This window comes from Microchirus variegatus (genome assembly GCF_963457635.1).
Source record: "Microchirus variegatus genome assembly, chromosome: 5".
Lineage (NCBI taxonomy): Eukaryota > Metazoa > Chordata > Actinopteri > Pleuronectiformes > Soleidae > Microchirus > Microchirus variegatus.
The window spans coordinates 34,752,564-34,780,452 of NC_139806.1; the positions used below are offsets into that span (position 1 = coordinate 34,752,564).

General features: G+C 40.7%; 1 protein-coding gene across 1 annotated transcript in view; it reads right to left on the reverse strand.

The window, feature by feature from the left end:
* The window catches only part of abi3bpa (ABI family, member 3 (NESH) binding protein a), a gene marked incomplete at its 5' end in the record, with an annotated part of 52,806 nt that extends 26,192 nt beyond the window's left edge, over positions 1-26,614 (reverse strand). The window contains 10 exons of the mRNA XM_083889448.1: positions 2,076-2,135; positions 2,654-2,836; positions 6,956-7,021; positions 7,746-7,794; positions 9,498-9,532; positions 11,004-11,194; positions 13,163-13,295; positions 13,418-13,486; positions 14,215-14,394; positions 26,506-26,614. Of these exons, the coding sequence (XP_083745574.1) occupies positions 2,076-2,135; positions 2,654-2,836; positions 6,956-7,021; positions 7,746-7,794; positions 9,498-9,532; positions 11,004-11,194; positions 13,163-13,295; positions 13,418-13,486; positions 14,215-14,394; positions 26,506-26,614 (1,075 nt within the window). The remainder of the gene's footprint in view (positions 1-2,075; positions 2,136-2,653; positions 2,837-6,955; positions 7,022-7,745; positions 7,795-9,497; positions 9,533-11,003; positions 11,195-13,162; positions 13,296-13,417; positions 13,487-14,214; positions 14,395-26,505) is intronic.
* Positions 26,615-27,889: the final 1,275 nt, after the last annotated feature.

A 27,889-nucleotide genomic window follows, 5' to 3' on the forward strand; every position in this document is an offset into this window, starting at 1 on the left:
AACAGCAGCAGTGGACAGTTAGAGTGATGCTTTCTGTCAAATCACTTCACCTTCAGAGCACTTGAAAAGTCATGCAATCGAAGGATATTCTTGAGTTCAGTTTAGAAAATATTCCGAGTGAAATACGTACCAGTGTCTCTTAACACCCATGGTTGCTCTCATATTTGATAACACTGTACTATTATGCCACCTAATATGGGTCCAGTATGAACAGAGTTCTTAAAGGTGACATAGAGTGGTCCTGTTGCACATAAATGTTAGTTATGGAGGTCTACTTACATATATTAACTTGTTTTTATGGTCAAAAACCTCCTAGTTGCTGTAAACGAGCCGATAGAAATCCTCTTTTCTGACGGTGTTTTTCTGCTGCGAGATTTCAGAGTGAACTTTCACCCCCAGAAGACAGAGTCTTGTGATTGGCCAGTACTATCCAGCACATACGTTCTCAGAAGCGCAGCGCCCCCCTCTGGAACGGTGGATGCACTGCTCCTCATTATCAAAACATTGTTTTAACAGTGTTTAAAAATAGCTTCTTCACGACTCCCCGCCGCAGTCCCTTTGATGACTTTAAACCTGAGTCAGACCCAGAGTCAGAAGACACTGTTGCTCGTGAAACACCTCCACAACGGACGTTATTCTTCTTCTGCGGTTCAATGTACGCAACCGGATGTGCCCGGACTAGTGCCCGGAGCAGGACGATCTGCTGTTCAGGAGAACCGCTGCTTACGTAACTATTATGGGATTTTCAGTGATCTCGTTGAGCCCCGAGATTACAATAAAACACAACGTTCTCAGCAGTGGCTGAACTGTTTGTTTCAAACCGTCAGGGCTTCATAAACAAGGTGATGACGCAGATACACACCAAAAAAAACAGCGTTAATAGGAACTTCCGGTCTAGTTCCGCTTTAAACAATCGCAAGTTGAAATGCTAATGTGAAACAGAGCTCTCTATATTTGTCTTGAGATCTGCTCAGGTTTAGGAAAACATTGTCATCCACCCATTTACACAGTGGTAATCATGAAATACAATGTCTGCAGCCCCAAAACCTGGACATGTGTTAGCATGTTCAAGGTGGGACAATATATTGGAATGCAATAGGACAAGGGTCAGGTACAAGCAGAGGTGGAAAAAGTACTAAATTAATGTACTCAAGTAAAAGTACCAATACTTTGATGAAATATTACTCAAGTAGAAGTAAAAGTAGTCATCTGAAAATGTACTCAAGGTGAAGTAAAAAAGTAGTTCATTTGAAATGTACTTTAAGTAAAAGTTACTTAGTTACTTTGCTTGGGGTGTGAGGGTAGTAGAAATATGACAAGGGGTCAGAAATCCAAAACTATTTTGGAGCTCATGCAGGATATTACGTCACTTTTGACCACGCCCTCTATGTTCACGCGCCAGTGCTAATGGTGCTAATCAACTTGAGTAAATGTATTTCGTTAGTTTCCACCTCTGGGTACAAGGACCCTCATTTTTGGTGCAAGACAGTGTCAATGTCATTCTCTCGAGGTAGAAATTGCATTTTTAAAAGAATAAACAGAGTTTGCAAAGGGCAGCATTCTGATTTGTTGCTTCCGGGGAGCTTTGCAACTCCTTGAAGACCTCTGGAACTTTTGACGTTTTCCAGAAATAACACACACCAGATGTGACATGGGACTGAAGCACAATCTCCCTAACACCAAACAACAAGGCACATTGTGTAGTGTCACAAATAAATACATGAAGTGGTTTCTATTACTGCTTGAGATGGATTTGCTCTTATTAACTAACTCTGCCTGACAGAATAGGAACAATGTGACCCTTTCGAAATAAGCCCGCAGCACACACACACACAAACAAAAACTATTTCCATACTTTATATGGCTTCAGTCTCAGTCAAGTATCAGTGACAGCAACTAAGTGTATCAAAGAAGACGGACCAACAGAGAGAAAATGTCAGATGGACAGACAAATTGAAAATCACAAAGCGTGAGAGGGTTGTGTCAAAAGCACAGATGAAGGTGATTGTGTTGGATGGGACATAACAAAGCCTCATAGGTTAGTGAATGAGGAATCCTGAGGGCTTTGACTTTACCAGTGTTATCTTTGGGCCACACCACAGGATTCGGAAGAGCATTGGGCCCCCCATCTGCAGCTGGAGGGAGAAAAAGATTTGTTATAAAATTCGTTATCAGAAGAAAGTCCTTCTTGTGCTCCCCGTATTTCTTGTACCTTTTTTGTTGTCCTGTGTTAGTGACAATCGAGGTTGTGACTGATTTTTACGGATGCCCTGGATATAGAAATGGAACTAACTTTTTCTATTTGTGTTTCTCACTTTTTTTTTGTTGTTAAAAATGAGGCGCATCGTGTCCAGTGCTTTGGCCAAACTACCCACTCGATCTGCATGAGGGAGCATTAATCATCTTGATGATTCTGGCCCCCCTGACTACTGCTTGGGGTAGCAAAACATGCGGTAGGACAAAAGGGTAGGACCATTGAAATATCTATTGTTAGTACTCTATGTGCTAAATCAAGAATCATGAATTGGTTTGGCCTCTCCAACAAATGCACAGCTGCAAACAAAAGAATAAAGCTGTGCTGATGGGAGAGGATAACCGGTGGTAGCTGCTTGGGAAGAGGGAATGACAGGAAGGGAAAAGAGTAGTCCTTTACCCCTGGATGTGCTGGAGCTACGAGAGATCGATTCCTTGGATGGAAGGACTGGTCTGACACCACCAACATGAGTATGGCTATGAGAACCCCGGATGCGAGTGAAGTTTCTTCCTGCTGCAGGGAATGTTGACCTAATGGGAGACCGAGGGCCTCCGGCAATGGATGGTCTGAGGCTGCCAGTTCCTAAATGTATAAAAGGGCAGTAGTTGTGATTAGAGAGGGTTTATTTCAGAAATTAATAGTTTGCAGAAATTGAGTAAATGATAGGACACACCAGAGAAAGGGAATGCAAACAATGAAATGACAGAAGGGTATAAATGAGATCACAAGATAGCCAGACTGCTCTGGCTTTGAGAGGGCGAGGGTGAGGTGACTGTGCTGGACTGAAAATGGAGTCACACATGGAGGAAACAATAACGATGAAGTGGGGTGTGCAGGGTGGTGTGATGGAGATGGGCAAGCAGTGACATCATCCAGTGGTTTGAAGTACATTTACAAGCATTGGGTTCCACGTGGCTTGACGAAAAAGCAGAGATGGTAACGTGACAAACATGTCATGGTGTTTACCATGATTATAACTACCGGCTTTCTCTGTAGCCAGGGCAGGTCTTGATAGAGGCTTGCCCTCTTCTGGTGGACTAGGAGCTGCATTAAAGAGAACTCTTTTATTTAAGATAATTTAATACATATATACTTTAACTGAAACAAGGTCTCTAAAGCTGAATTGTGGGTTACTGATGGGAAAAAATAGGGTCTTTACCCGTAGGGACTGTTTGTCTCGGAGTGACCTTGGTGGGATCAGAGTAGTTCCTGGTCTGAGCCTGAAATGGAAGCCCAGGCTGAAGACGTGTTTTGGGCATAGATGGAAGGCGTGGCTTGGGCAGAGGTTCCGGTTGGGACTGAGTCTGGGTCTTTACTGGAGGCTGAGACTGAGGCGGGGGCTGTTTTGCATGAGACTTCTCTTGGTCCCTAACTTGAGAAATTGGCTGCTTCTCTGGTTGAGTTTGTGTTTGAGGCTTTGGCTGTTTTTTTGGCACAGATGGTTTGGGATTTAGTTTGCTTTTTGGTTGATGCTGCTTTTTAGGATTCCGCTGCCGCTTTGGTTGAGATATCTTAGGCTTGGTTTTAGAGCCTCTGACTCTTGCTTGCTGCTTCTTGACATGAGGCTGAGCTGTAGACCGAGACTGTGGTTGAGTTTGGACGTGACTCTTTGGTAGGTCTGGTTGGGTTTGTGGTATTTTGTTGGGTGCTAGTGTAGTGTGAGAATGTGCCATCATTGTGGACTGGGAAGATGGCTGAACAAGTGGTTGAGGCTGGGTTGAGGTCCTAAGTTGAGGTTGTGTTTGATTCTGAGTCTTTTGTTTATGATGGGGTGTTGGTTTAGCTGGGGAATCTGCCTTAAATGTGGTTGAAGTTTGATTATATGAGGCAATATTTGGCTTTTGATGAGATTGTGATGGAGCTTGGGTTTGGAAATTGGGTTGGAGTGGTGATTGGGATTGAGTTTGACTTGGGGTTTGGTGTATGGCCTTAGATGTTGGAGGTTGAATCTGGGGTTTGACTTGGAGTGTTGGTTGATGTTGTGGCCACATCTGGGGGAAGTGCTGTGATGTAGATTGGGGTTGTGGTTGAGACATGGGTATGGGCTGAGAAGTTGGTTGGGGTTGTTTTTGAAATTGGGTCTGGAAGACATGCTGAGATGTTGAAAGGTATTGTGGTTGAGTTGTGGGTATGACCTGAGATGTTGGCTGTGGTTGAGATTGGGCCTGAAGGATATGTTGAGATGTCAATTGGGGTTGTGGTTGAGTGTTGCGTATCGGTTGGGATGTTAGCTGTGGTTGAGATTGGGCCTGAACGATATGTTGAGATGTCAATTGGGGTTGTGGTTGAGTCTTGCGTATGGGTTGGGATGTTGGCTGTGGTTGAGATTGGGCCTGAACGATATGTTGAGATGTCAATTGGGGTTGTGGTTGAGTCTTGCGTATGGGTTGGGAAGTTAGCTGTGGTTGAGATTGGGCCTGAACGATTTGCTGAGATGTCATTTGGGGTTGTGGTTGAGTTTTTGGTATGGGTTGGGAAGTTAGCTGTTGTTGAGACTGGGCCTTAACAATTTGGTGAGATGTCATTTGGGGTTGTGGTTGAGCCTTGGGTATGGGTTGGGAAGTTAGCGGTGGTTGAGACTGGGCCTGAACGATATGCGGAGATGTCATTTGGGGTTGTGGTTGAGTTTTTGGTATGGGTTGGGAAGTTAGCTGTTGTTTTGGTTGAGGTTGAGTGTGAGGTATGAACTGCAATGTTGGTTGGGGTTGAGGGAGTGGTATGAGTTGGGATTTACGTTTGGGTTGTTGTTGGATCTGGGGTATGAGCCGTGATGTAGGCTTGGGTTGTGATTGGAGCTGGAGTGTGACCTGGGATGTAGATTGTGTTTGTAGTTGGGTCTGGTTCACATGTTTTATGTGTTGTGTGTGTGGTTCTTTTTTGGAATAGGATTTAGTTTGAGTCTGAACGTCTGCACTGGGCTTTTGTGGTGGTTGTTTGGGTAGTGGTCGTGTTTGATAATGGGGTTGGAGCCATATGGGTGTTAAAGGCTGTGTGTTGGGCTGTTTATGTGACTGATTCTGATGATACACTCCAAGTTTATTCACCACAGCTGGTGTAACTAGCTGAGTATTGAGCTTGGGTGCTAGTGGAAATTCCAGGAAAGGAGGCAAGACAGATTTGTGGAGGTCTCCTTCTCTTGGGTTGTCTAAGAAAGAGAAAATATGGCCATGAAGCCAAACATATTGTGCTGTAAAATATAATTTCAAATAAAATATTCTAGAGGAACAATTCCTTTAGAACATATATATATATATATATAGTATTACCTGCATATATATGTATACAATGAACAGTCAGAAATTTAAATTAGCACAATCACTCACAAACTCAAAGAGAGCTGATCTAGGACTAATACCACAGGTTACTTAACAACACTTGACTCTCCACTGGCAAGAGTCAGCTCCAGTTTCAAAGGCAGAGAGACCATATGGATTTTTTTTCAATGTAATAACCATGTTACTATAGACAGACAGCTACCGGGACCAGCATCCGTGTGACTGAGAGCCATCCAAATCCATATGCTGTGCCTTTAAGAGACTATGACACATGGGGGTTCAATAAGTGCTGATTGATTTTGTTGGACCACTCTAAAGTAACTGCTCAATCTGATATACATATTCACCTCGGGCAAAGAAATGACAGAGAAAGAGAGCAAGTAAGAGAAAGAATGTGATACAACAGTAGATAACATGGCATTCAATGGATGTGATGCCTTTAACCAACTTAAACGTGTAACATCTACTGCTGGCTGTTTGTAAAGTTGTTTCTTGAATCAATGCACTTAACCAACCGATGGATTTGGCAGTTACAATTCTGTCCAGAAGGTTCCTATTGGAGAGAGATGAACGTCTGGTGCATGCAGTTTTGTCATGCGGACTTCACACCATCACATTTGTTGCATCAAAAAAGCAAAAGCCTCAGGCTTGTAATCAGCAAAGATCACCGACAATTACATCGTAGGTACTCCAGTACACAATGCAGAGCAATGAGAGGAAGATGGGAGGAAGACGAACGAAAGTTAAGAAATATAATGTATATAAATTGGCATTGTGCATAATGAGATTTTCAGTCAACCCTTTTAAGGACAGAGAAAAGTACACATTACTTATGGCTTGAGAACTTTCATAGAGGAGTCACAACAAGACCTGAAAACCATCCTTATAAATCCCTTCAAACGGTGTTGTTTTTTAAAAAAAATGCCATGCAGCCAAGGCCACCTATCTTACACAATGTTGTTGCAACCCAAACAGCTGACACTATCAGCTAGTTTCCAAAAGAAATCAGCTACCGTTCAACCTACCCGGAGCATGCTACTCTAGCTCATGCAGGTAATCACAGAGAACTCTGCAAAAGCACCGACAGCTTCTCAGTCACAGTCCGCCAAGTTTATGATCACAGCCGTAACAAGAGCCTCGAAGCTTTTTTCAAAAAAGAACCATGATTCACAGTTTACCGATTGGCAGTTTGGCGACAACAGGTGGTGTAGGTCCAGGGGTCGACAGAGATTCCTGTCTAGTAGTTGTGGTTGGAGCTGAGAAATATAGTGAATGTTAGTAGACCTTGGATTAAGTGCTATAGAATGTCAAATAAATACGTTTGTACAATAAGAAATAAGCAGGATAGTGATAGAAAAATCGAGTACAATGGTCCGACATAAGTTTCTGACTGCTGAACTCACAATTATGTCATAAAAGGAATTACCCAGAGTGGTCTTTATGGCCATGTTCCGGGTGGGGGGCAGTCTGCCGATGGTTCTGTTATGGAGAGCTGATAAGGACAAAAGAGGAGACAGTAGGTTGGAGACATTAGTACTAAAGTTAGCACATTATGTTCTTAAATATATCTCACATTCACCATCCACCGCATCATTAACCCCACCTCCGTTCGTCTCAAGCTTCCCAGGTCCCTAAAAACACATTCCACATTCCACGTCTCCCTCCTCAAACCCGTGGTGGAGTCTGAGCTGGTGGAACCTTTATTAAAAGGTTCTACCTGGTTCTCCTATGAAGACAAGCCAAAGAACCTTACATGGTTCTACTTGGCACTTTTATTTCTAAGAGTGTACTGTCGCGACTTCTTGTTGTTGTGGCTTGTTTTGTTTTGGTCTTGAAAATTAAAATGAAAATTAAAAATAACATAAAAGAAAAATGGTTTAGTGAAAACAATTTGATAACAACTGTTATTTACACATCTAGCAGGATTGGAGCAAAAATAAGTCTATGTTTGAAATTGTGTTTGTGTTAATCTTCATGTTGCCATTGTTTGATGGGCACTATTAACAATGACAAGATTAAATCAAAGTATTTGTCCGTAAAACAATCAATATTTTAGTTAAAGTTTTTAAAGCAGAGAGCAACGTGGAAAGCTGAAATATATACATTTCTGAGGAGTGATTATCACACTATGTTTCACAGTGGAAAAATGATGCTCTTGTAATCCTGTAAGGCTTCAGTAGACTTGACCAAAAACCAGCATGTCTTTGTTGGCTTACCAGTGCGAGGAGCAATGGGTAAGGATCGTGCACCAGGTGTTAAAGGTTTCTGTTGGGAGGAAAAACCAAGATGATAAGAGGGAAGACTTGTATTTTTTAATGACCACAACAATAACAAGTATTAGCATTTATCTTCAATGCCATTTTGTTTCCTATCTCTCGTGTCCTTCACGCCACGTCGTATTGGTTAAGTCCACAGTTAGAAGTGTGTTATTCAAAGTTTCCGTCTAAAAGAGCAAGCATTGCTGTTGATTCTCAACAGCTGCGGTGTTTTATGGGTTCAGAGCGTATGAGCATGTGACACAGCCAGAACCTCCTCTGTCAGAAAATCAATGAAATCAATGCCATCTTTCCCCTGTAAACTTTTAGAGCAGGGGTTCACATCAAGTTTTGATACAGGAGGGCCAATTTAGGAACCCAACATTGGACTGAGGGCCGCCAAAGGAAAAAAAAAAAACGTAATAACTATGTTGTCCAAAATTTGACAATTTAAAAAAAATAATAATAATTTGGTCCAAAATTTGCCAAAAACATCATACTACACTATGTCGTCCCTAATTTGAAAAATTTTGGGGGAAAAAGTTTTTGGTCCCAAATTTTACTAATTTTTTTCAAAAAAAAACTTGGTCCAAAATTTGACAAAAACGTCATACTATACTATGTCGTTCAAAATGTTACAATTTTTGGGGAAAACGTTTTTGGGCCAAAATTTGACAAAAACGTCATACCATACTATGTCGTCCCTAATTTGAAAAATTTTGGGGGAAAAAGTTTTCGGTCCCAAATTTGACTAATTTTTTTCAAAAAAAAGCTTGGTCCAAAATTTGACAAAAACGTCATACTATACTATGTCGTCCAAAATGTTACAATTTTTGGGGAAAAAGTTTTTGGTCCAAAATTTGACATAAACGTCATACTATATACTATGTCGTCCCTAATTTGAAACATTTTTGGGGAAAAAGTTTTTGGTCCCAAATTTTACTAATTTTTTTCAAAAAAAAGCTTGGTCCAAAATTTGACAAAAATGACATACTATACTATGTCGTCCAAAATGTGACCATTTTTTGTTTGGGAAAAAATTTCAACACCAAAATTGGACAAAAACATCATACTATACTGTGTCACTATGTCATCCAAAATTTGATGACATAGTAAATACAGTTGTACAGTTTACACTTATTGGTCTGTATCCAGTAATGTCCAATAAACATTTAACAAGCTTAGTAGCTCCTGGATTAAAACTAGCAACTGTAATTCATTGCGGGGCCGCCAGAAATGTTTCTGCGGGCCGCCATTGGCCCTCGGGCCGCACTTTGAGAACCAAAGTTTTAGAGCCATTATCAGTCCTCCCCAATGCGGGCACCTAATCTCTCTTTTTTTCTCTCTCTTGTCCTCTCTCCCTCTTCTCCAGAATTTTGCTAGCTACAGTTTGTTCCTCTTGGCTTGGCCACTCCTGGCTGCACTGATGATGTTTCCATCGAGCAGTCGGATGGAAAATTAATGAGGCAAACAACCCTAAGAAGAACATAAACTCAGTGAAGTGCACACCGCAAACTCTTAAAATATATTTTTTGTTCCAAATACACACCTGTATTTGTATTTTTTACCTGTGCAGTCACAATTCTCTTAATTAATTGACCATATTCACCAATTATTACCACATGCTCACATTTTTTAATACTAAAAAAATATAATAAAAGTGGTTGTAATACTTTGGCTGTGCCTTGGTAAGAGAGTGTGTCCAATACATACCACAGGCGGTAGAAAGATTTTCCTGATGGCCCTCTCTGCAAATATAAGAGGAAGATCAGCGAAGGAGTCAGTAAAGTGGAACTAATGACAGTGAAAGGAACATAAATAAAACCACATTTCAAACATGCTTTCTTCAATCCTTACTAATCGAATGTGAGAGGTCTTTAGCAGGGGTTTAATAAAAGTGAAACCACACGATGGTTTTTGATTCAGTCCAATATCTCAATAAAGATTGTGTGATGATGTCTCCACGGCAACTGGTACTTACTGAGTGAACACTTGGTCATAAGCTGCCATTATACATAGAAAAGGGAAACTGGAAACAGCAATGTTCTAAACAATCCAATTAACAAACAAATAAATAAATATATGGATATATATATATATGGATATATATATATATATATATATATATATATATATATATATATATATATATAGGGCTGTCAAAATGAACGCGTTAACGCAGGATGATTAATTTGTGGAATTAACGCATTAATTTTTTTTTTAAAGCATTAACGAACTTTAAATTGGCCATTTAGAGTCTAAACATGTGCCGTGTGTGTTAAGATATGACGTATTTATAGTTTGGCAGCGGCGTTATCGGCGGGGATCAGCTCTGGACGCTCGGTGCCACTGTGAGCCGGCACAGAGCAGCTTAGCTCGGCCTGTCCTGAGGACCAATCGCAGCTCTTGCCGTCTCCGTTGTCCCTTGACGGAGTGACGGACACTTAAGCCCAATTTATACTCCTGCGTAAAGTGCTCTACGTAGGTTACGCAGAGACTCTGCGTCGATGCAGAGCCTGTCGAAGAGCCTCTGCGTCGTCTCCGACTGCACAAAATATTTTTTAAGTGTCCGTCACTCCGTCAAGGGACAACGGAGACGGCAAGAGCTGCGATTGGTCCTCAGGACAGGCCGAGCTAAGCTGCTCTGTGCCGGCTCACAGTGAGCACCGAGCGTCCACAGAGGCGGAGCTGATCCCCGCCGATAACGCCGCTGCCAAACTATAAATGCGTCATTTCTTAACACACACAGCACATGTTTAGACTCTAAATGGCCAATTTCTCGCCTCAAATGATCTTAAAACTGCGTTCCGTGACACAGAAAAGTGAGAAACGGCCACTGTTTCAACAACAACAGTCTTTCTCTCTCTCTTTCTCTCTTGGACGCCATTGCTCGCTGTAGCCAGAAGCACAACAACCTTGCGCAGCGACCCCTAATGATCGGGCGGGAAATTGCAGCGCGTGTTCGTCACCACGATGCAGAAGTATAAAGGCTCGAGGCGTCTCCGTGGCGACGCAGACGGATAACGCATACGCAGTTATACTAAGAAAATACAAATATTTTGTGCAGTCGGAGACTGTTGTCTGCTACATGTGTGAGGGGTTGTAAATGTTTTGGGCGAAATGTCCAAGATTCCACAGCTGTTTTAAAAAAACACTGACCCTGATGCCCTGTGCCTCTCGAGGATGAGGGGAAAATGTAAATAAAAACAACAAACGTACCCTCAATGCTCGACTTGCTGTTGTTGTATAAGACCGGTTTGCTCCAAATCCCATTAGTGTCCTTGGAGTTGGGCTGCACGGCAAACTCATAGAGCGTTTGGGGCTTCAGATGGTCAATGACCGTATCACTAGTAGGGCAGGTTTGGTAGTTCCATTTCCTGTTCCTTTCACGATAACGCACTGTATAGTGTCTAAGACAAAGGACAAGCGGATATATGTGTGTAAATAAAAGAAAAAAGGAAAGCAGAGCATACTGATGTAGATAAACCTTAAATACACAAGACTGCAATTAGTCGAGATAACACACAGCGTTGATTTTTTTTTTTTTTTAAATGGACCGTTGTGGAATATTTGTATCAATATATATCAATATGTATCAATATATCATAATATAAATAAATAAAACCATGTAAATGCCCATTAGTAACTACATGACATGCTGGGGGCAGCATCACTTCCATTGTCTGCAATTTGTAATGAAGAAAGTGTGAATGATGGGGCTATGGAGAGGGAAGATGAGGCAAAAGAAAATAAAAACATAGTATGGCGGGAAAGAAACCAATTGAACACGTTAAACACTTGCATTAATATATATTAGCATCCATTTTGTACAGTAAACCTCCTGTAACCTTTCCAGCCTCTAGTTCTAGACTGTGGTAAGATGTGTGTGTGTTCCATGTATATCACAAGTTGGAAGTCAGAATGTCGCCTTTGAGTTGACTCCGATTAAAAAAAAAAACATGAAAAAACATGGATGCAACAACAACGCCAGCCATTGTTTGCAATACTATTACATTACAATCCTCCTCACAGTGTTATACTGAGAGGTGTCGTCACTAAGTTCGCTGTACAAGAATGTGTGTGTCTTAAATAAGCAGTGTGGACCAATTGTCAAACAAACCACTTTATGAGGACATGTTGACCTTGTGAAGACATTTTGGGTGATCCACACAACTTTAATAGGCTTTTTGAAGAGTATGTACTGATTTTAGTGTTAGGTGTGTGTGCGTGTGTGTGTGTGCGTGCGTGCGTGCGTGCGTGTGTGTGTGTGTGTGTGTGTGTGTGTGTTCTTGTACTTGCGGCATACTGAGGACCAGTGAGGGTTTTTGACCCTCACTGGTCCTCAGTGAGGGCCGGTCCTCACTTTGTTTTCATTGAAATCACTTCCTTAGGTCGCTATAACATGCTATACACAATTTGTAAAAAAAAAATAATAATAATTTGGACAACATAGTATAGTATGGCTTTTTTTTTTTCAAATTTTGGACCAACATTTAAAAAAAAAAAAAAATTAAACTTTTGGATAACATGGTATAGCATGATGTTCTTGTCAAATTTTGGCTCAAATTTCTTTTTCAAATTTTGGACCAAAATTTTTGGGTCAATTTTTTTTCCAAATTTTGGACGACAGTATAGTATGACGTTTTTGTCAAAATTTGGACCATACATTTTTTGCCAAAGATTTTTTCAAATTTTGGACGACATTGTATAGGAAGAAGTTTTTGTCAAATTTTGGACCAACAATTTTGGGTCAATTTTTTTTTTACATTTTGGACGACATAGTATAGTTTAACGTTTTTGTCAAATTTTGGACCAACATTTTTTGGTCAATTTTTTTTCAAATTTTGGACGACAGTATAGTATGACGTTTTTGTCAAATTTTGGACCATAAATTTTTTGCCAAAGATTTTTTCCAATTTTGGTCGACATTGTATAGTTTTACGTTTTTGTCAAATTTTTTGTTTCAAATTTTGGACGACATTGTATAGGATGAAGTTTTTGTAAAATTTTGGACCAAAAATTTTGGGTAAACATTTTTTTTACATTTTGGACAACAGTATAGTTTAAAGTTTTTGTCAAATTTTGGACCAACATTTTTTTGTCAATTTTTTTTTTCAAATTTTGGACGACAGTATAGTATGACGTTTTCTGTCAAATTTTGAACCATACATTTTTTGCTACAGATTTTTTCAAATTTTGGTCGACATTGTAGTTTCACATTTTTGTTTCAAATTTTGGACGACATTGTATAGGATGAAGTTTTTGTAAAATTTTGGACGACATAGTATAGTATGACGTTTTTGTCAAATTTTGGACCAAAAATAAAAAAAAAATAATAAAAAAATATATGTGTGTGTGTGTGCGTGTGCATATCTCACCCATCCTCCAGACAGTCATCCATGATATTGCTGTCATAAGGGGTTTTTAGCAATGTCCCCCAGGACAAGAGCACTGAAGTAGGGGTTACTGACCCAATCACTAAGTGTAGAGGCTTCTGTATTTCCACCTTGCCTGAGAACACATTAACATATCTTACTTTACTAAACATTGTCTACTTTGAAGCATGTCTGAATGTCCGTTCACCCACGTCACCTTGACTGTCATTTCCTGTCAAGTACTTTTACATGCATTACCTGTGCATTGCTTTTTCACCTCATTGACTGGGATGGGCTGGACAGCAATAAGGTACTTGGGCTCAGCATCTTAAAAAAAACACACTAGAAGTTAGTTGTTAGTTACATTGTATATATCGTTGATCTGCAAAGCCTTTAGTCCATTGGTTCTCAAAGTTTTGATACCTGAGGGCCAATTTAGGAACCCAACATTGGACTGAGGGCCGCCAAAGGGAAAAAAACTGGAAAAAAACTGAAAAAAATCCCATTTGTAATAATTTTAATGACCAGATTGCAGTTCTACAGTTTATCGTTAAGTAATATAAGCGTTAATATAATGTAATTTAAGCATTAATATAATAACGCTGTATATAGTAATAGTGTATTAGTATTTTGGCCATTGTTCTTACCTTCTAATTACAGGTTTATACCAAGTAACACATTTCTGTTACCATATATTTACTGGGTAAATAGCTAGTAATTGGGGGCTGTAGCTACCTGCTTATTACCAGCTTATAACCCAATAATACACTAAAATTTACCATATAGAAACCAGGTAAATACCCAGTATTTTTGTTTACACTTATTGGTCTGTATCCAGTAATGTCCAATAAACATTTAACAAGCTTAGTAGCTCCTGGATTAAAACTATCAACTGTAATTCATTGCTAGCCGCCAGAAATGTTTATGCGGGCCGCCATTGGCCCCCGGGCCGCACTTTGAGAACCAATGCTTTAGTCAGTAGTTCAAAATATGAGTCTATTGCTCCTCATCTGTTATCTGTGCAAAAACATCAACAAATCAAAAGCATTTCTTACCAAACTCAGTCTCGTACGGCTGCCCGTTCTCAGGCAGCTGAATGAACTGTTTGGAGAACATGCTGCTGCCGTAGCCCAAGATGTAACCCTCAAGCTTGGTGTCAGGGCTGGGACGCAAAAACTTCATCACGATTGTGTCTCCTGTGGCATTGATGCGAACCTTCATGTTCTGACGTCGCACTATAGGGGGAGACAGGAGAGAACATGTGGAATGGCAAATGGTTTCTCAAAAATATGGTCAATTGGAAGAAACACTAAGAAAAGACGACTTTGCCCACAAGTTAAAGGTCCCCTATTGTGCAAAATCAACTTTTTAATCTTTGAGTACTTATATTTGGGACTCAGTGGGCCATACCAGTACCCAAAATGTGAAAAAACAAGACTCAGTCATGTTTTAGTGGTTCCACTTTGTGTAAGTATAGGCGATAAAACACACAATGTTTACACCTCCAGACCAATTGACGACAGTGCGGACATTTCACCGTGAATGTTGGCACCCCGCCAGGCAGAGTACTTCACAGCTCCACCGTAGCTCCCCCTTGTCCCTGTGAAATACGAGAGTGCGGGCGAGGGAGGAAGAGTGGCTGCACAGCGGAGCACAGTGTTTTACACAAACTTCCAGCCTCAGAGAATTTTTGTGTCCAGAGGATATATTTTATTTATGAAAAAAATGTTCACAAGCTTCACAAGCCCTTTGTTGTTGATCGTGTGTGTAAATTCCTATGCTGGAGGGACACCTTGAACGCACCAGTTACGTGCCTGTGGTTAGCGAGTGGCGTGTGTGGATCAGTGATATGAGGAGCACGCGTTTGAAAGCACTGCAGAAAGACGTAGATGTTGTCCTACATTTCTTCTCAACCAAAGGCTGCCTTTCTGTCGTGTTTCCACGTTCTCTCCTCGTGTTGTTGATCCACACACGTCACTTTCAGCCGATGTAACACTGGTGCGTTCAGGGTCTTTTTCTAGCATGGGAATTTACATACTCGCCGTGCGGCGCATTAATCGTTTTTTTTCCGATTTTAAATGTTTTTATGATCGCGAGAAGCCAAAATCGTGGTCACTCTATGCATTACGGTGAAACGCAGTAACAACAGGGTAAACGGACATTACTATGGGGTATATGGAGCGGGGGTTGGGACGACGGTGCATGACAATAGGTGATAAGTGGCGACAGTATGGCTGTGGATAGTAAGTTAGATGGACACTCCCCTGGAAGCAGTGGATGTGTGTTTACCTGGGTCTCATTCACATGTAAATGATCAGGCACAAAACCGAGCGTTCTGAAAAAGGCTGTTTTGGCAGAGTTATTGAACTGCTATTGTGCTTCATCCTTATGATATTTTGACTAAAGCATGACACAGACATGTTCATTAGGGCACCAGGACCTAGTTTAACTTGGGTTAATAGGGTATAATATGGGACCTTTAAGTGAAGATAATAAAGACATAAACCAAGCTTTCAAGCAGTGTTGGCCTCTTTTAGAAAGAACAAAAATCCCTCACAAATGGTTTGAGGAACATAACAAATAGTTAGAGGTGTTGACATGGCGAAGTTCCGCATAAGTCAATCCAATCACACATCACATCTGTGGGATTTGCTGTAAAAACAGCTCTGATCCACAGAGGCCGCACCTCACAACTGACTGGAATAACTACTGTCATGCAACAGTGTTCATGCCTTTTTACCACAAGCCACATTTAGAGGTCAGTTTCTTGACAGGTCAGAGCTGTTTTTGTACACATATTAGACAGGTGGATTTAATGCTGTGGTTTATCAGTGTGTGTGTGTGTGTTTGTGTGCTGCCAGAAGTGGCTTCTGAAATGGATATCCCTTTACTGTAAATCAGAATCTGTGAACACGTGTTGTTAAAAGTTGAGGTCAGTGAGGCAATGTTGAGGCAGAGAAAAGACGATAATACCCACATACACGAACAAGATATTTTTTTCTCTCTCTCTTTCTTTCTCTTGCTTACACACACATCACATTACAGTAAACTACACTTTTTTTTTGCCAGATGTGACTTCCACAGAATTCAGCAGCTTTTCAGCAGAGCCTGTTAACACATCAGCTGAAGAAAGGCATCAAAGTGTTGGTTAAACTAAAGCCACAAGTGATGACGGATGAACTTGTTGATAATGGTCCATGAAAACACCATGAAAACTTTGACTGAGGTCTTGATCAGGAATAATTGTTTGGGTCAGTGAAAAGGTTTCTAATTGTAAATAGTTTTCATTGATTTTTAACTCAATAAAATAAAAAAAAAATGAATCACAGAAGTCGAGTGAATGATGTGGTTTTTCTTTGCTTCTAAAATTATTGTGAGTTAAAAATGAATATGCTGCTGCTGTTGTTATTGGAGGGTTCAAGCTCACTGAGGTCACTGAAGCACAATGAGAACACTCGGGGCCAAAAATAGCAGAAAATGTTGGAAGGAAAGAGGAAGAAATGTTCATAAAGCATGTAGAGAACATAGAGAGTTGCACGGCATACGCAATGTTTAGTGTCTGTAAGTTCCATTAGAAATACTGGGTATTAAGGCTGCATTATTATACTATGTTAAAATGTTTGGTGGTTTTTGTAATGTTGTTATTACTCAGGTTCTGTAGTATTAGTCAGCCTTTATTGTTCACCTTTATTTGCTATTCAATTAACTTAAAGGTGAAGTAAGTAGTTTATAGTGCCATCTAGAGGAGAGGCTGAAATTTACAACAAAGAACTGCTCCTCTGCTCACCCCCTCCCTTCCCTGAGCGCTACGGTATCCTCAGCAGGTCAAATGTCGTCCTCGTCGTCTTTCTCCGTGTCAGCAGATGAGGTTCGTGAGGCGAGGGAGAGGGCGGAGCTACCAGAGAGAGTGGAGGTGGGACTTCCTGCTACAAGTAAAGCGACGCTTGATTTGTTCTCTCGCGTTTGTCCTTACAGGCTCCGGTAGAAACATGGCGTCTCGCTGCTAACAGTGGCTATGCAACCGCGGCCCGCGACCGTGTTATTTTACATGACTTTTTGAAACACTACGAAAATGAAACAAGCGACTAGACAATGCAGGAGCACATAATATGTATAAAAAAGTGGATTTTGGGTCATATAAACCCATAAATACTACACAATTGTCCCTTTAAGTTGCTGCCAAACAAACATCGCCTGTGATTTTACTGCTGAGCTGAAGTATTTTTTATGATCGCATGGAGACACTCTGCATGGCAGTGACGCACACGATAACTGGTGAACAGAGCAAACAATCCCTAAAAGTCTCTACGAGCACAATGCAAGGGAGATTTTTTTTTCTCCCCTTCTGTCATGTGGCCTTTGAAAGTTGCCAAGAACCAGGGATGCTAACAATTAGCCAGTTTGAAACAGTCATGCTTAAGAAAACTGGGCCACAGGTGTGACTGACAGTTGGCTGGTGCACTAGGAAAACAATATATAATACCACTGCAGGCTCGAATGATGAATTACAGGTTAAATAAAACCTTGCTTTTCTGGGGGATTTTTTTTTTTTTTTTCAGAATTAAGAGCAAACCAATATATTAAACGGTATTTCCATCTGTCCTGTTTTCATGATTTTCATTCCACAGTGGAAATTACGAAAAGAGTCTGTCGGGGTTCAAACCTCCACCTGTTGTAGTCTACAAGGCTTAAAAAACGATGGACTCTCTGCCTGGATTATGTTCTATATTCCTCCCCCAGCACATTGTCTTTGGCTGAAATGAATGCTTCACACCGCTATATGAAATAGTGGAACATTGCATAGGAAATGATTCCAGCAGCTGCCCCCGATTCCAGCAAAGACACTGACAGGGAGAGAGAGGGGGAATCCCTGGATTTGAAAAGTACCCTTGTGCTTTTCCAGCGATGTGTTTCCTATCAAAACTGCATTTGTTTTGGTTTCTCCCGTCATTATATCCAATAAAACACAAGTGAGATTGGTTTGGAGTAAGAAGGGATCAGAGTGAAATATTTGGATATAACTTCTGGCATCATGTTTTGAACTGGAGTACATGCAAACACTGGCTCGCCCCCCCTCCCTCACAACAGTGCAGCCATTTGGCCCAAACACAAGTAAGGGACTTTGTATCAGTATTTCCAGAGTAAAATGAATAATGCTTTAAGGGGCAGACCAATGTGACAGTGGTTGCAATCAATCAACTTCAGAATAAAGGATAATGGCTGACATTTATCTAGCCAGGAAAAAAAAACTGCTTAGTTGGAAATTCATGTTGTCAGAAAAAACTGTGTTAAAGGCTATTTAAAATAATAAAGTACGTATTTCTGCAGCTCTGCTGGTGACGCTGAGCCTGTCAAACACATGACATCACTCGGGATTAAACACCTCATCAAGGGGCCATAACTTTATGCGGTCAAACTCACAATTGTGTCATTAATAGCCGAGGATACATGAGTTAAAAGATCATCGGTTTAATTTCTTAGTTGGAGAGGCAATGTAACATGGAGACACAAAACAACAACAGAGACAACGAGGAACAATGTGTGTAGAAACAGAGAGGAAACATCTATTTAAAGCAGGGGTTCTCAAAGTGTTGATACCTGAGGGCCAATTTAGGAACCCAACATTGGACTGAGGGCCGCCAAAGGGAAACAAACTGAAAGAAATCCCATTTAACTATGGCGTCCAAAATTTGACAAAACCGACATACTATACTATGTTGTTCCAAAATGTTACAATATTTGGGGAAAACATTTTTGGTCCAAAATTTGACAAAAATGTCATACAATACTATGTTGTTCAAAATTGTAAAAAATTTTGGGGAAAAAAATGTTGGTCCAAAATTTGACAAAAACATTGTACAATACTATGGCGTCCCAAATTTGGTCCAAATTTTGACAAAAATGACATATGCCGTTCCAAATTTGACAATTTTTTTCAAAAAAAAATTTGGTCCAAAATTTTACAAAAACGTCATACTATACTATGTCGTCCAAAATGTGACAATTTTTATTTTTTATTTTATTTTGTTCCAAATTTTGAAAAAAACGTCATACTATACTATGTTGTTCAAAATTGTAAAATTTTTGGGGAAAAAAAATGTTGCTCCAAAATTTGTCAAAAACGTTGTACAATACTATGGCGTCCCAAATTTGACAATTTTTTTCAAAAAAAAATTTGGTCCAAATTTTGACAAAAATTACATATGCCGTTCCAAATTTGACAATTTCCAAAATTTTACAAAAACGTCATACTATACTATGTCGTCCAAAATGTGACAATTTTTTGGGGAAAAATGTAAATGCCAAAATTTGACAAAAACGTCATACTGTGTCACTATGTCATCCAAAATTTGATGACATAGTAAATACAGTTGTACAGTTTACACTTATTGGTCTGTATCCAGTAATGTCCAATAAACATTTAACAAGCTTAGTAGCTCCTGGATTAAAACTATCAACTGTAATTCATTGCGGGGCCGCCAGAAATGTTTCTGCGGGCCGCCATTGACCCCCGGGACCAAGGATTTAAAGAGTAAAATAGAGTAAAACTATCAAAGTAGCCACAATGAGATGCGACAAAGACTTAAAATGGACACAAAGAGACTTAAAATAGTAATTGATGCAAAAACAGCTACAAAGTGAAACAGAGTTTGTTTTTAGTGGATGTTCCAATACGAGGTCTTGGATGTTTATAGAACGGATGCGGGGCTCTTTCTGTGCCTAGGTGCTCGTCGTCTCACAGTGCATCCATACACGAGCAATCTATTTTTCCATTTCACAAAAGCGTGACCACTATAATAGGGAATACGATAAATTACTGTGTACAAGACAAAAACTCTTGCAAAGGCTAATCCCTTTAATTAAAACATCATAAGATAAACTGTCTATCCCCTTCATGGAGACAACTCAACCAATTCGTCAACAGTTACTGTGCATGTGGTATCATAATGCTGGAAATCAGCCAAACCATAAACACTTCAGATTATGCAATAAGCAATGTCATTCACCGATAAACATTTCACCACTGTATTTATCCCGTATTGGAACAAATAGTCAGACAATGTAATACTGCTGGCCCTGAAAAGGAGAAACACCCTGACAGTGGAAACTGGAGTTTGGCTCGGTGACGCAGTGGTGATGGACGATGCTCAGAGAAAAGGAGTAGGTTAATGGGGTTGTCGGCCTAACTGGGTCTCTTCACCGTAAAGGTGGAGTAAGTAGTTTATAGTGCCATCTAGAGGAGAGGCTGAAATTTACAACAAAGAACTGCTCCTCTGCTCACCCCCTCCCTTCCCTAAAGGCGCTACGGTGTCCTCAGCCGGTCAAATGTCGTCCTCGTCGTCTTTCTCCGTGTCAGCAGATGAGGTTCGTGAGGCGAGGGAGAGGGCGGAGCTACCGCGGCCGTAGCAGACGAAGCGGAGAGAGTGGAGGCGGGACTTCCTGCTACAAGTAAAGAGACGCTTGATTTGTTCTCTCGCGTTTGTCCTTACAGGCTCCGGTAGAAACATGGCGTCTCGCTGCTAACAGTGGCTATGCAACCGCGGCCCGCGACCGTGTTATTTTACATGACTTTTTGAAACGCTACGAAAATGAAACAAAAACTATTATACAGCGACTAGACAATGCAAAAAGTGGATTTTGGGTCATATAAACCCATAAATACTACACAGTGTCCCTTTAAAGGTGACATAGAGTGGTCCTGTTGCACATAAATGTTAGTTATGGAGCTCTACTTACATATATTAACTTGTTTTTATGGTCAAAAACCTCCTAGTTGCTGTAAACGAGCCGATAGAAATCCTCGTTTCTGACGCTGTTTTTCTGCTGCGAGATTTCAGAGTGAACTTTCACCCCCAGAAGACAGAGTCTTGTGATTGGCCAGTACTATCCAGCACATCTGTTCTCAGAAGCGCAGCGCCCCCCTCTGGAACGGCGGATGCACTGCTCCTCATTATCAAAACATTGTTTTAACAGTGTTTAAAAATAGCTTCTTCACGACTCCCAGCCTCAGTCCCTTTTATGACTTTGAACCGGAGTCAGACCCAGAGTCAGAAGACACTGTTGCTCGTGAAACACCTCCACAACGGACATTATTCTTCTTCTGCGGTTCAATGTACGCAACCGGATGTGCCCGGACTAGTGCCCGGAGCAGGACGATCGGTTGTTCAGGAGAACCGCTGCTTACGTAACTATTAGGGGATTTTCAGTGATCTCGTTGAGCCCCGAGATTACAATATAACACGAAGTTCTCAGCAATGGCTGAACTGTTTGTTTCGAACCGCCAGGGCTTCATAAACAAGGTAATGACGCAGATACACACCAAAAAAAACAGCGATAATAGGAACTTCTGGTCTAGGTCCGCTTTAAACTGCAGTGGAACATGATCTTTGTCACCATCAAGGAAGTCCTGTTTTTGGGCTACATGTGGTTGTTTGTCTGTGAGCAAAATAACTAAAAAAGTAAAATAAGGGATTTTGATGCAATTGTCTTGGGGATGTAGGTTTTTTTTGCGCCAAAGGAAGAAATGATTCGATTTTGGTTTTGATGTGGAAACGGATCGCCTCTCGTGTGTATTGACACTGTGGGAAACTGAGCAGAATTGGCAAAGATGTTCTCACTCTGAGTGCTTTCTGTAGTTTTTGGTGTTCAACAAAAAAAAAAAAAAAAAAAAAAATACTTGTATCTTATCAAACCAGACTTCCACAATCAGCAGCTTTCTCTCATCTCCTGTCTTCAGAGGAGGGAGGCTACAGAATAAATGCACCGAGATCATCTCGAGCCTTTGCCGTTGCCTAATGAACTATAAATATCTGGAGCAAAAAAAAAAAAAAAAAAAAACTTGGCACAAGACAACAAGGCTCGTTTGTCTTCACAAAACACAGCGGAGGAGCATTTATTTGTTTAGTTTTTGTTGAGATTAAATCCAGTTGTTTTTGGTGCATGAAATTGTGTCCGTTTATCTTGAACATCACAGCTGAGCCCTGCAGACAGTAAATAACCAAACTCTTCAAATCCAGAGTTCTGCAGCCTCCATGTATCACACGCTCACTGTGTAGATGTGTTACTCTTCCTACCTCACACATTTTCCTGGAGTGATGCAGAGTTATGCAGCTCTGGCTTTCAAGCATGTTATGTAAGACTCAGCAACAATTGTTTATAAATGTACCTAGTGACCAGACAACAGTATTATTAGCTCCAGCAGGAATCTGGGGACGGCAGTAACTCATCCCTCTAAACATCAACTGTGAAACCACCAGGAGCCTCTTTGATTCCTTCTGTGGAACAATCGACTGACAACAAAACTCCCAGACCATCAAAAAAAAAGAGTCATGCCTGGGACTCGACTGCCTCGTTTTACCCCCATGCCTCAGTTACTTCCATGCAGGTCTCACACCATATATCCTCCCTGACAGGTCAGAGCAACAGCTGCCTTCTCTTCCACTATGGCCCTGCTCCATCCATTCTTTTCTCACTTCACTCACTGTCCTATGTGTCAGCAGCCATCTTCCCATCGACCTCGTTCAGCTACCTAAAGTGCTTTGAATATATTTATTCTGTCTCTATCTCCTATGTTTTTTTCATTACATATTTCCTTCTTCTTAAAGGTGAAGTAAGTAGTTTATAGTGCCATCTAGAGGAGAGGCTGAAATTTACAACAAAGAACTGCTACTTTGCTCACCCCCTCCCTTCCCTGAGCGCTACGTTATCCTCAGCCGGTCAAATGTCCTCTTTAGAGAGTGGAGGCGGGACTTCAGCTACAAGTAAAGAGACGCTTGTTTTGTTCTCTCGCGTTTGTCCTTACAGGCTCCGGTAGAAACATGGCGTCTCGCTGCTAACAGTGGCTATGCAACCGCGGCCCGCGACCATGTTATTTTACATGACTTTTTGAAACACTACGAAAATGAAACAAAAACTATTATACAGCGACTAGACAATGCAGGAGCACATAATATGTATAAAAAAGTGGATTTTGGGTTATATAAACCCATAAATACTACACATTGTCCCTTTAAGGCAGGGGTTCTCAAAGTTTTGATACCTGAGGGCCAATTTAGGAACCCAACATTGGACTGAGGGCCACCAAAGGAAAAAAAAGAAGAAAAAACTGAAAAAAATCCCATTTTAATAATTTTAATGACCATATTGCAGTTCTACAGTTTAGCGTTAAGTAATATAAGAGTTAATATAATGTAATTTAAGCATTAATTTAATAACACTTTATAATTTACTGGGTAATTACCCAGTATTTTGGCCATTGTTCTTACCTTCTAATTACAGGTTAATACCAAGTAACACATTTCTGTTACCTGATATTTACTGGGTAAATAGCTAGTAATTGGGGGCTGTAGCTACCTGCTTATTACCAGCTTATAACCCAATAATACACTAAAATTCACCATATAGAAACCAGGTAAATAGCCAGTATTTTTGTTTACACTTATTGGTCTGTATCCAGTAATGTCCAATAAACATTTAACAAGCTTAGTAGCTCCTGGATTAAAACTATCAACTGTAATTCACTGCGGGGCCGCCAGAAATGTTTCTGCGGGCCGCCATTGGCCCCCGGGCCGCACTTTGAGAACCAATGCCTTACATATTTCCTTCTCCTTAAGGTGTACCTGACATGGGAGCGTGTTCTGTCGAGCTCTTGTGTATTTTCCTGAATTGCATGTGGCAGATACATTCTCGTATTAATTTAGTTCACTTCAGATTCAGATGTGCATGTACAAATATGTAAATGCCTTTGAATGCTGACATATATACAGCTAACACATTCAAATTCCTGCAATTATGGGTATTATCTAACATTGTACAGACCTGTCAACTCATTAAGTACAATATGCTATAATACTGTGTGATTGCGTGTGCACGCGTTTTTGTTCTGTTTTGTGGGGATATCGCATCTTTAAATGTTAAAAATTAAATTAAGAGGTTAGAATAGCTGTGCTGTGCACGTGCAAACATTTGTGGAATGTTTCCCGTAATCCCAGAATGTTGTTAAAAGCCTAATCAAACAAACACTGAATCAAATCTATCTTCAAAAACATATTCAATTAAATATTTAGGACTCACAGGAGGTTCATAGAATTAAACTATTATCTAAGCGACACATAAAGTTGTACATCAGACGTCTTTGGAGAGCTGACCCTATGTCATCTGGCAACCTCATTGCATCTTTGTAGGCCACGATGAACCTGGGCATTCTATTTTTTCTGTACTTGCATCACCGTATACATAGGTGTGCAAAAGGCTTTAAAAGGCGACTGTGAAATTAACCTGTTTTATGGCTTTTTTATGACCTGTTTAAAAGAAAATTAAAATAAAATACAGCATCAGGAGGTAAGGTGCTTTGGGGGATGACATTTTTTCAATTTAAAAAATGATATGGTCTATTAAATTTTTTATATGATGTGGAGATAATGTGATAGCCTCCGTTGGTGTTGATATAAAGGACATATGTCCTTTGCGGTAGCCAAAAATCACAGGTCCACTAAACCGCCTGCGGATATTTTTAAGACTCTTCGGAGGCCTTGATGAACATCCAATAATAAGAGCTGAAATATGTTAGAAACAATAAAAAACACGTTTGCCTGAAGCTGTGAGTTTAAAGTCTAAACTCATCAAGCTGTCCGCTTAACGGGCTCAGTTCCAGGAACACCAGGCCTTTAAGTTGTTTAGAGGTCGTGACCCGAGAAACACTCTGCGTATTAAAACATGTGAGCGGTAACTGACCGGGTTCACCTGCTCTGCTCATTTCAGAGAACGAAGGAACAAAACCATGGGGATTGTAAAGCACTAGTTTCTCATCAAGAAAGTATGAATCTGAGCATAAGAACAATATTTAAAAAACTAGAATTCAAATTCAGGCATTCAAAGACTTAAAATGACAGATCTTAAAGTGGAACTAGACCGGAAGTTCCTATTAACGCTGTTTTTTTTGGTGTGAATCTGCGTCATTACCTTGTTTATGAAGCCCTGACGGTTCTAAACAAACAGTTCAGCCACTGCTGAGAACGTTGTGTTTTATTGTAATCTCGGGGCTCAACGAGATCACTGAAAATCCCGTAATAGTTACGTAAGCAGCGGTTCTCCTGAACAGCAGATCGTCCTGCTCCGGGCACTAGTCCGGGCACATCCGGTTGCGTACATTGAACCGCAGAAGAAGAATAACGTCCGTTGTGGAGGTGTTTCACGAGCAACAGTGTCTTCTGACTCTGGGTCTGACTCCGGTTTAAAGTCATAAAGGGACTGCGGCGGGGAGTCGTGAAGAAGCTATTTTTAAACACTGTTAAAACAATGTTTTGATTAATGAGGAGCAGTGCATCCACCGTTCCAGAGGGGGGCGCTGCGCTTCTGAGAACGGATGTGCTGGATAGTACTGGCCAATCACAAGACTCTGTCTTCTGGGGGTGAAAGTTCACTCTGAAATCTCGCAGCAGAAAAACACCGTCAGGAAAGAGGATTTCTATCGGCTCGTTTACAGCAACTAGGAGGTTTTTGAGCATAAAAACAAGTTAATATATGTAAGTAGACCTCCATAACTAACATTTATGTGCAACAGGACCACTCTATGTGAGCTTTAAGCACAACTGAAGTCCCACCACCCTACCTCATCATTGTGGGCGTCGCTTAACGTGACCAGAAGTAAACAAGTCAGTGGCAGAAAATGGCAGATCGCAACGAGCTTCTGAGCTGCAATTTCGGTGGGGACACCAAAAATCTTCACGAAATGTGTCGTCTCCTCCGGATTCCACTGAGCGTTCGTAGATTTCTTTACCATTTTCCTACCAGTATGTTGTCCATCCTTCTAGCTTTCGTCTACAACTTGCGTCGACAGCACCAATAACGTAAGTTTGGTACTATTTGGTTCTGGAGAGCAGAAACTTTCCAGAGCTGTGAGGGTCTGAAAGGTCTATTGAGTTGTACAGTGAAAAACATCACCGTAACAGGGTTGCTACCTGTTGCCATATATGAAAGAAAGAAACTCCTCTGCTCAAAATCTGTAGTCTGCATAATAACATACATTTTTCGTCAAATCAGTAACTGCTCAAAAATATTTTTTTCATTTTTGCAAGCAAGGTACTTAAAACATTCACACACACACCCATCACTGAATATTCTTTAGCACCAAACACATTGTGTTCCTTTTGCAGAAGGCATAGAAAGTATAATGGGAGAAAAAAGGAAGAGCTTCAGAGCACCGAACACAGAACAACACTGATGTTGCGCGACGACCGAGCATCGGTCCATGCAACAGATGCATCACCTCACATGTGACCAGTAATGTGTCCAAATGTGGATATTCCGGTGCAAGGCAAACAAAAGGAAAGCAGGTTATGACCTACCTCTGCTTCTGCGTGGAGTTGAGGGACCGGACAGAGCAATCCCAGTGATGAAGACCATGAGTAGAAGGACCAGAAAGCTCCTCGAGTTCTGCTGCATCCTCGTCATCATCGTTGTCTTCTTACAGAACAGATGAGTGTATAACCCTGGCAGGCTTTAGTTGAGAGTGAAGTGTGCGCTGCAGCTGCAGGACTCTGGATGTTAGTGGAGTGGCCGGACTACTTCTCTGAGACGGCTCTCAGGACTAGTGCAGCTCACTGGACTGAAGGTCTGGATGCAGCGAGCTGCTCCTGCTGCAGCATCTATACCGATGTAATGGAAGGAGGAGACAAAAGGGAATCAGACACACCCACTCTACTTTCCCTCCCTCATCTGTCCTTTTCTTTTCACTCTCCATTTCACACTCGCTCTTTCGCTGGAAAAGGAGTCAAAGCTTTGCCTGAACTTTTTTTTTTTCTGTACTGTTCTTGTTTTCTTGCTCATTCTCGTTTGTCTTCCACCAATCATGCTTTCCATCTGCAGAGGTCTTTTGATGCATTTATACGTTCATTTTTTGCTCCTTCCCTTTCTTAGTTTTCCTCACAATTATATGCTTACAAGTCTGCAACATTGCCAATGTTTACGTCCACAGTGCCAACACTGACAATTCTCATGTACTGCACCAGTCATTGCCAGAGACTGATGAGTCTGAACCCCACAGCGAAGGGTTACAGAACAGTTTTGTTTTGGGTGGCCATGTTAATATGCAGATTTTCTTTCTTTCCTTTGTCAACCATTGTGTTTATGTATTAAACAACAAATGCATAAAGTTGCATAAAGCAATCTCTTTAAAATGACTGGTTTACCTATTCAAAGTAAAATTAGCATCACAGAAATGGCATAAACAATAGTCAGAAACATTATAGTGTGCACACGTGTCACTATTTGTGTATCACTATTGTGAATTTGGTCACAATAGTTTGTAATCTTTAAAAAGGATGTACCATATAAAAAGTTTGGGAAATACTGTTCTACATTATTTCAACACAGAGACTGTAAAACATTGATGTAGTCATCCAGTTGCCGCCTGAAGCCAACCAGGAAACGAGAGCTGACGAATAGCCACTAGGGGGCAGTTGGTTGCAAAAAGAACTAGCTTAGAATGGAAGCCTGTGTGTAAATGAGCCTAATTCTGGCTTGATTTCTAACCTCAGTTAACATTTTCTTAAGGATGTAATGCTTTCAATCGCTAGTTTTAAGTCTTCTTAAATGTTATATGATGCCAGTTTTGTAAATTATGGCCCCATTTAGAATGACATATGAAGCCGAAAGAGCCATCAAGACTAAGTGTCAGGGACATCGGCATGTAGACATATCAGAGCCAGGGATCAAACCCATAATATTCTG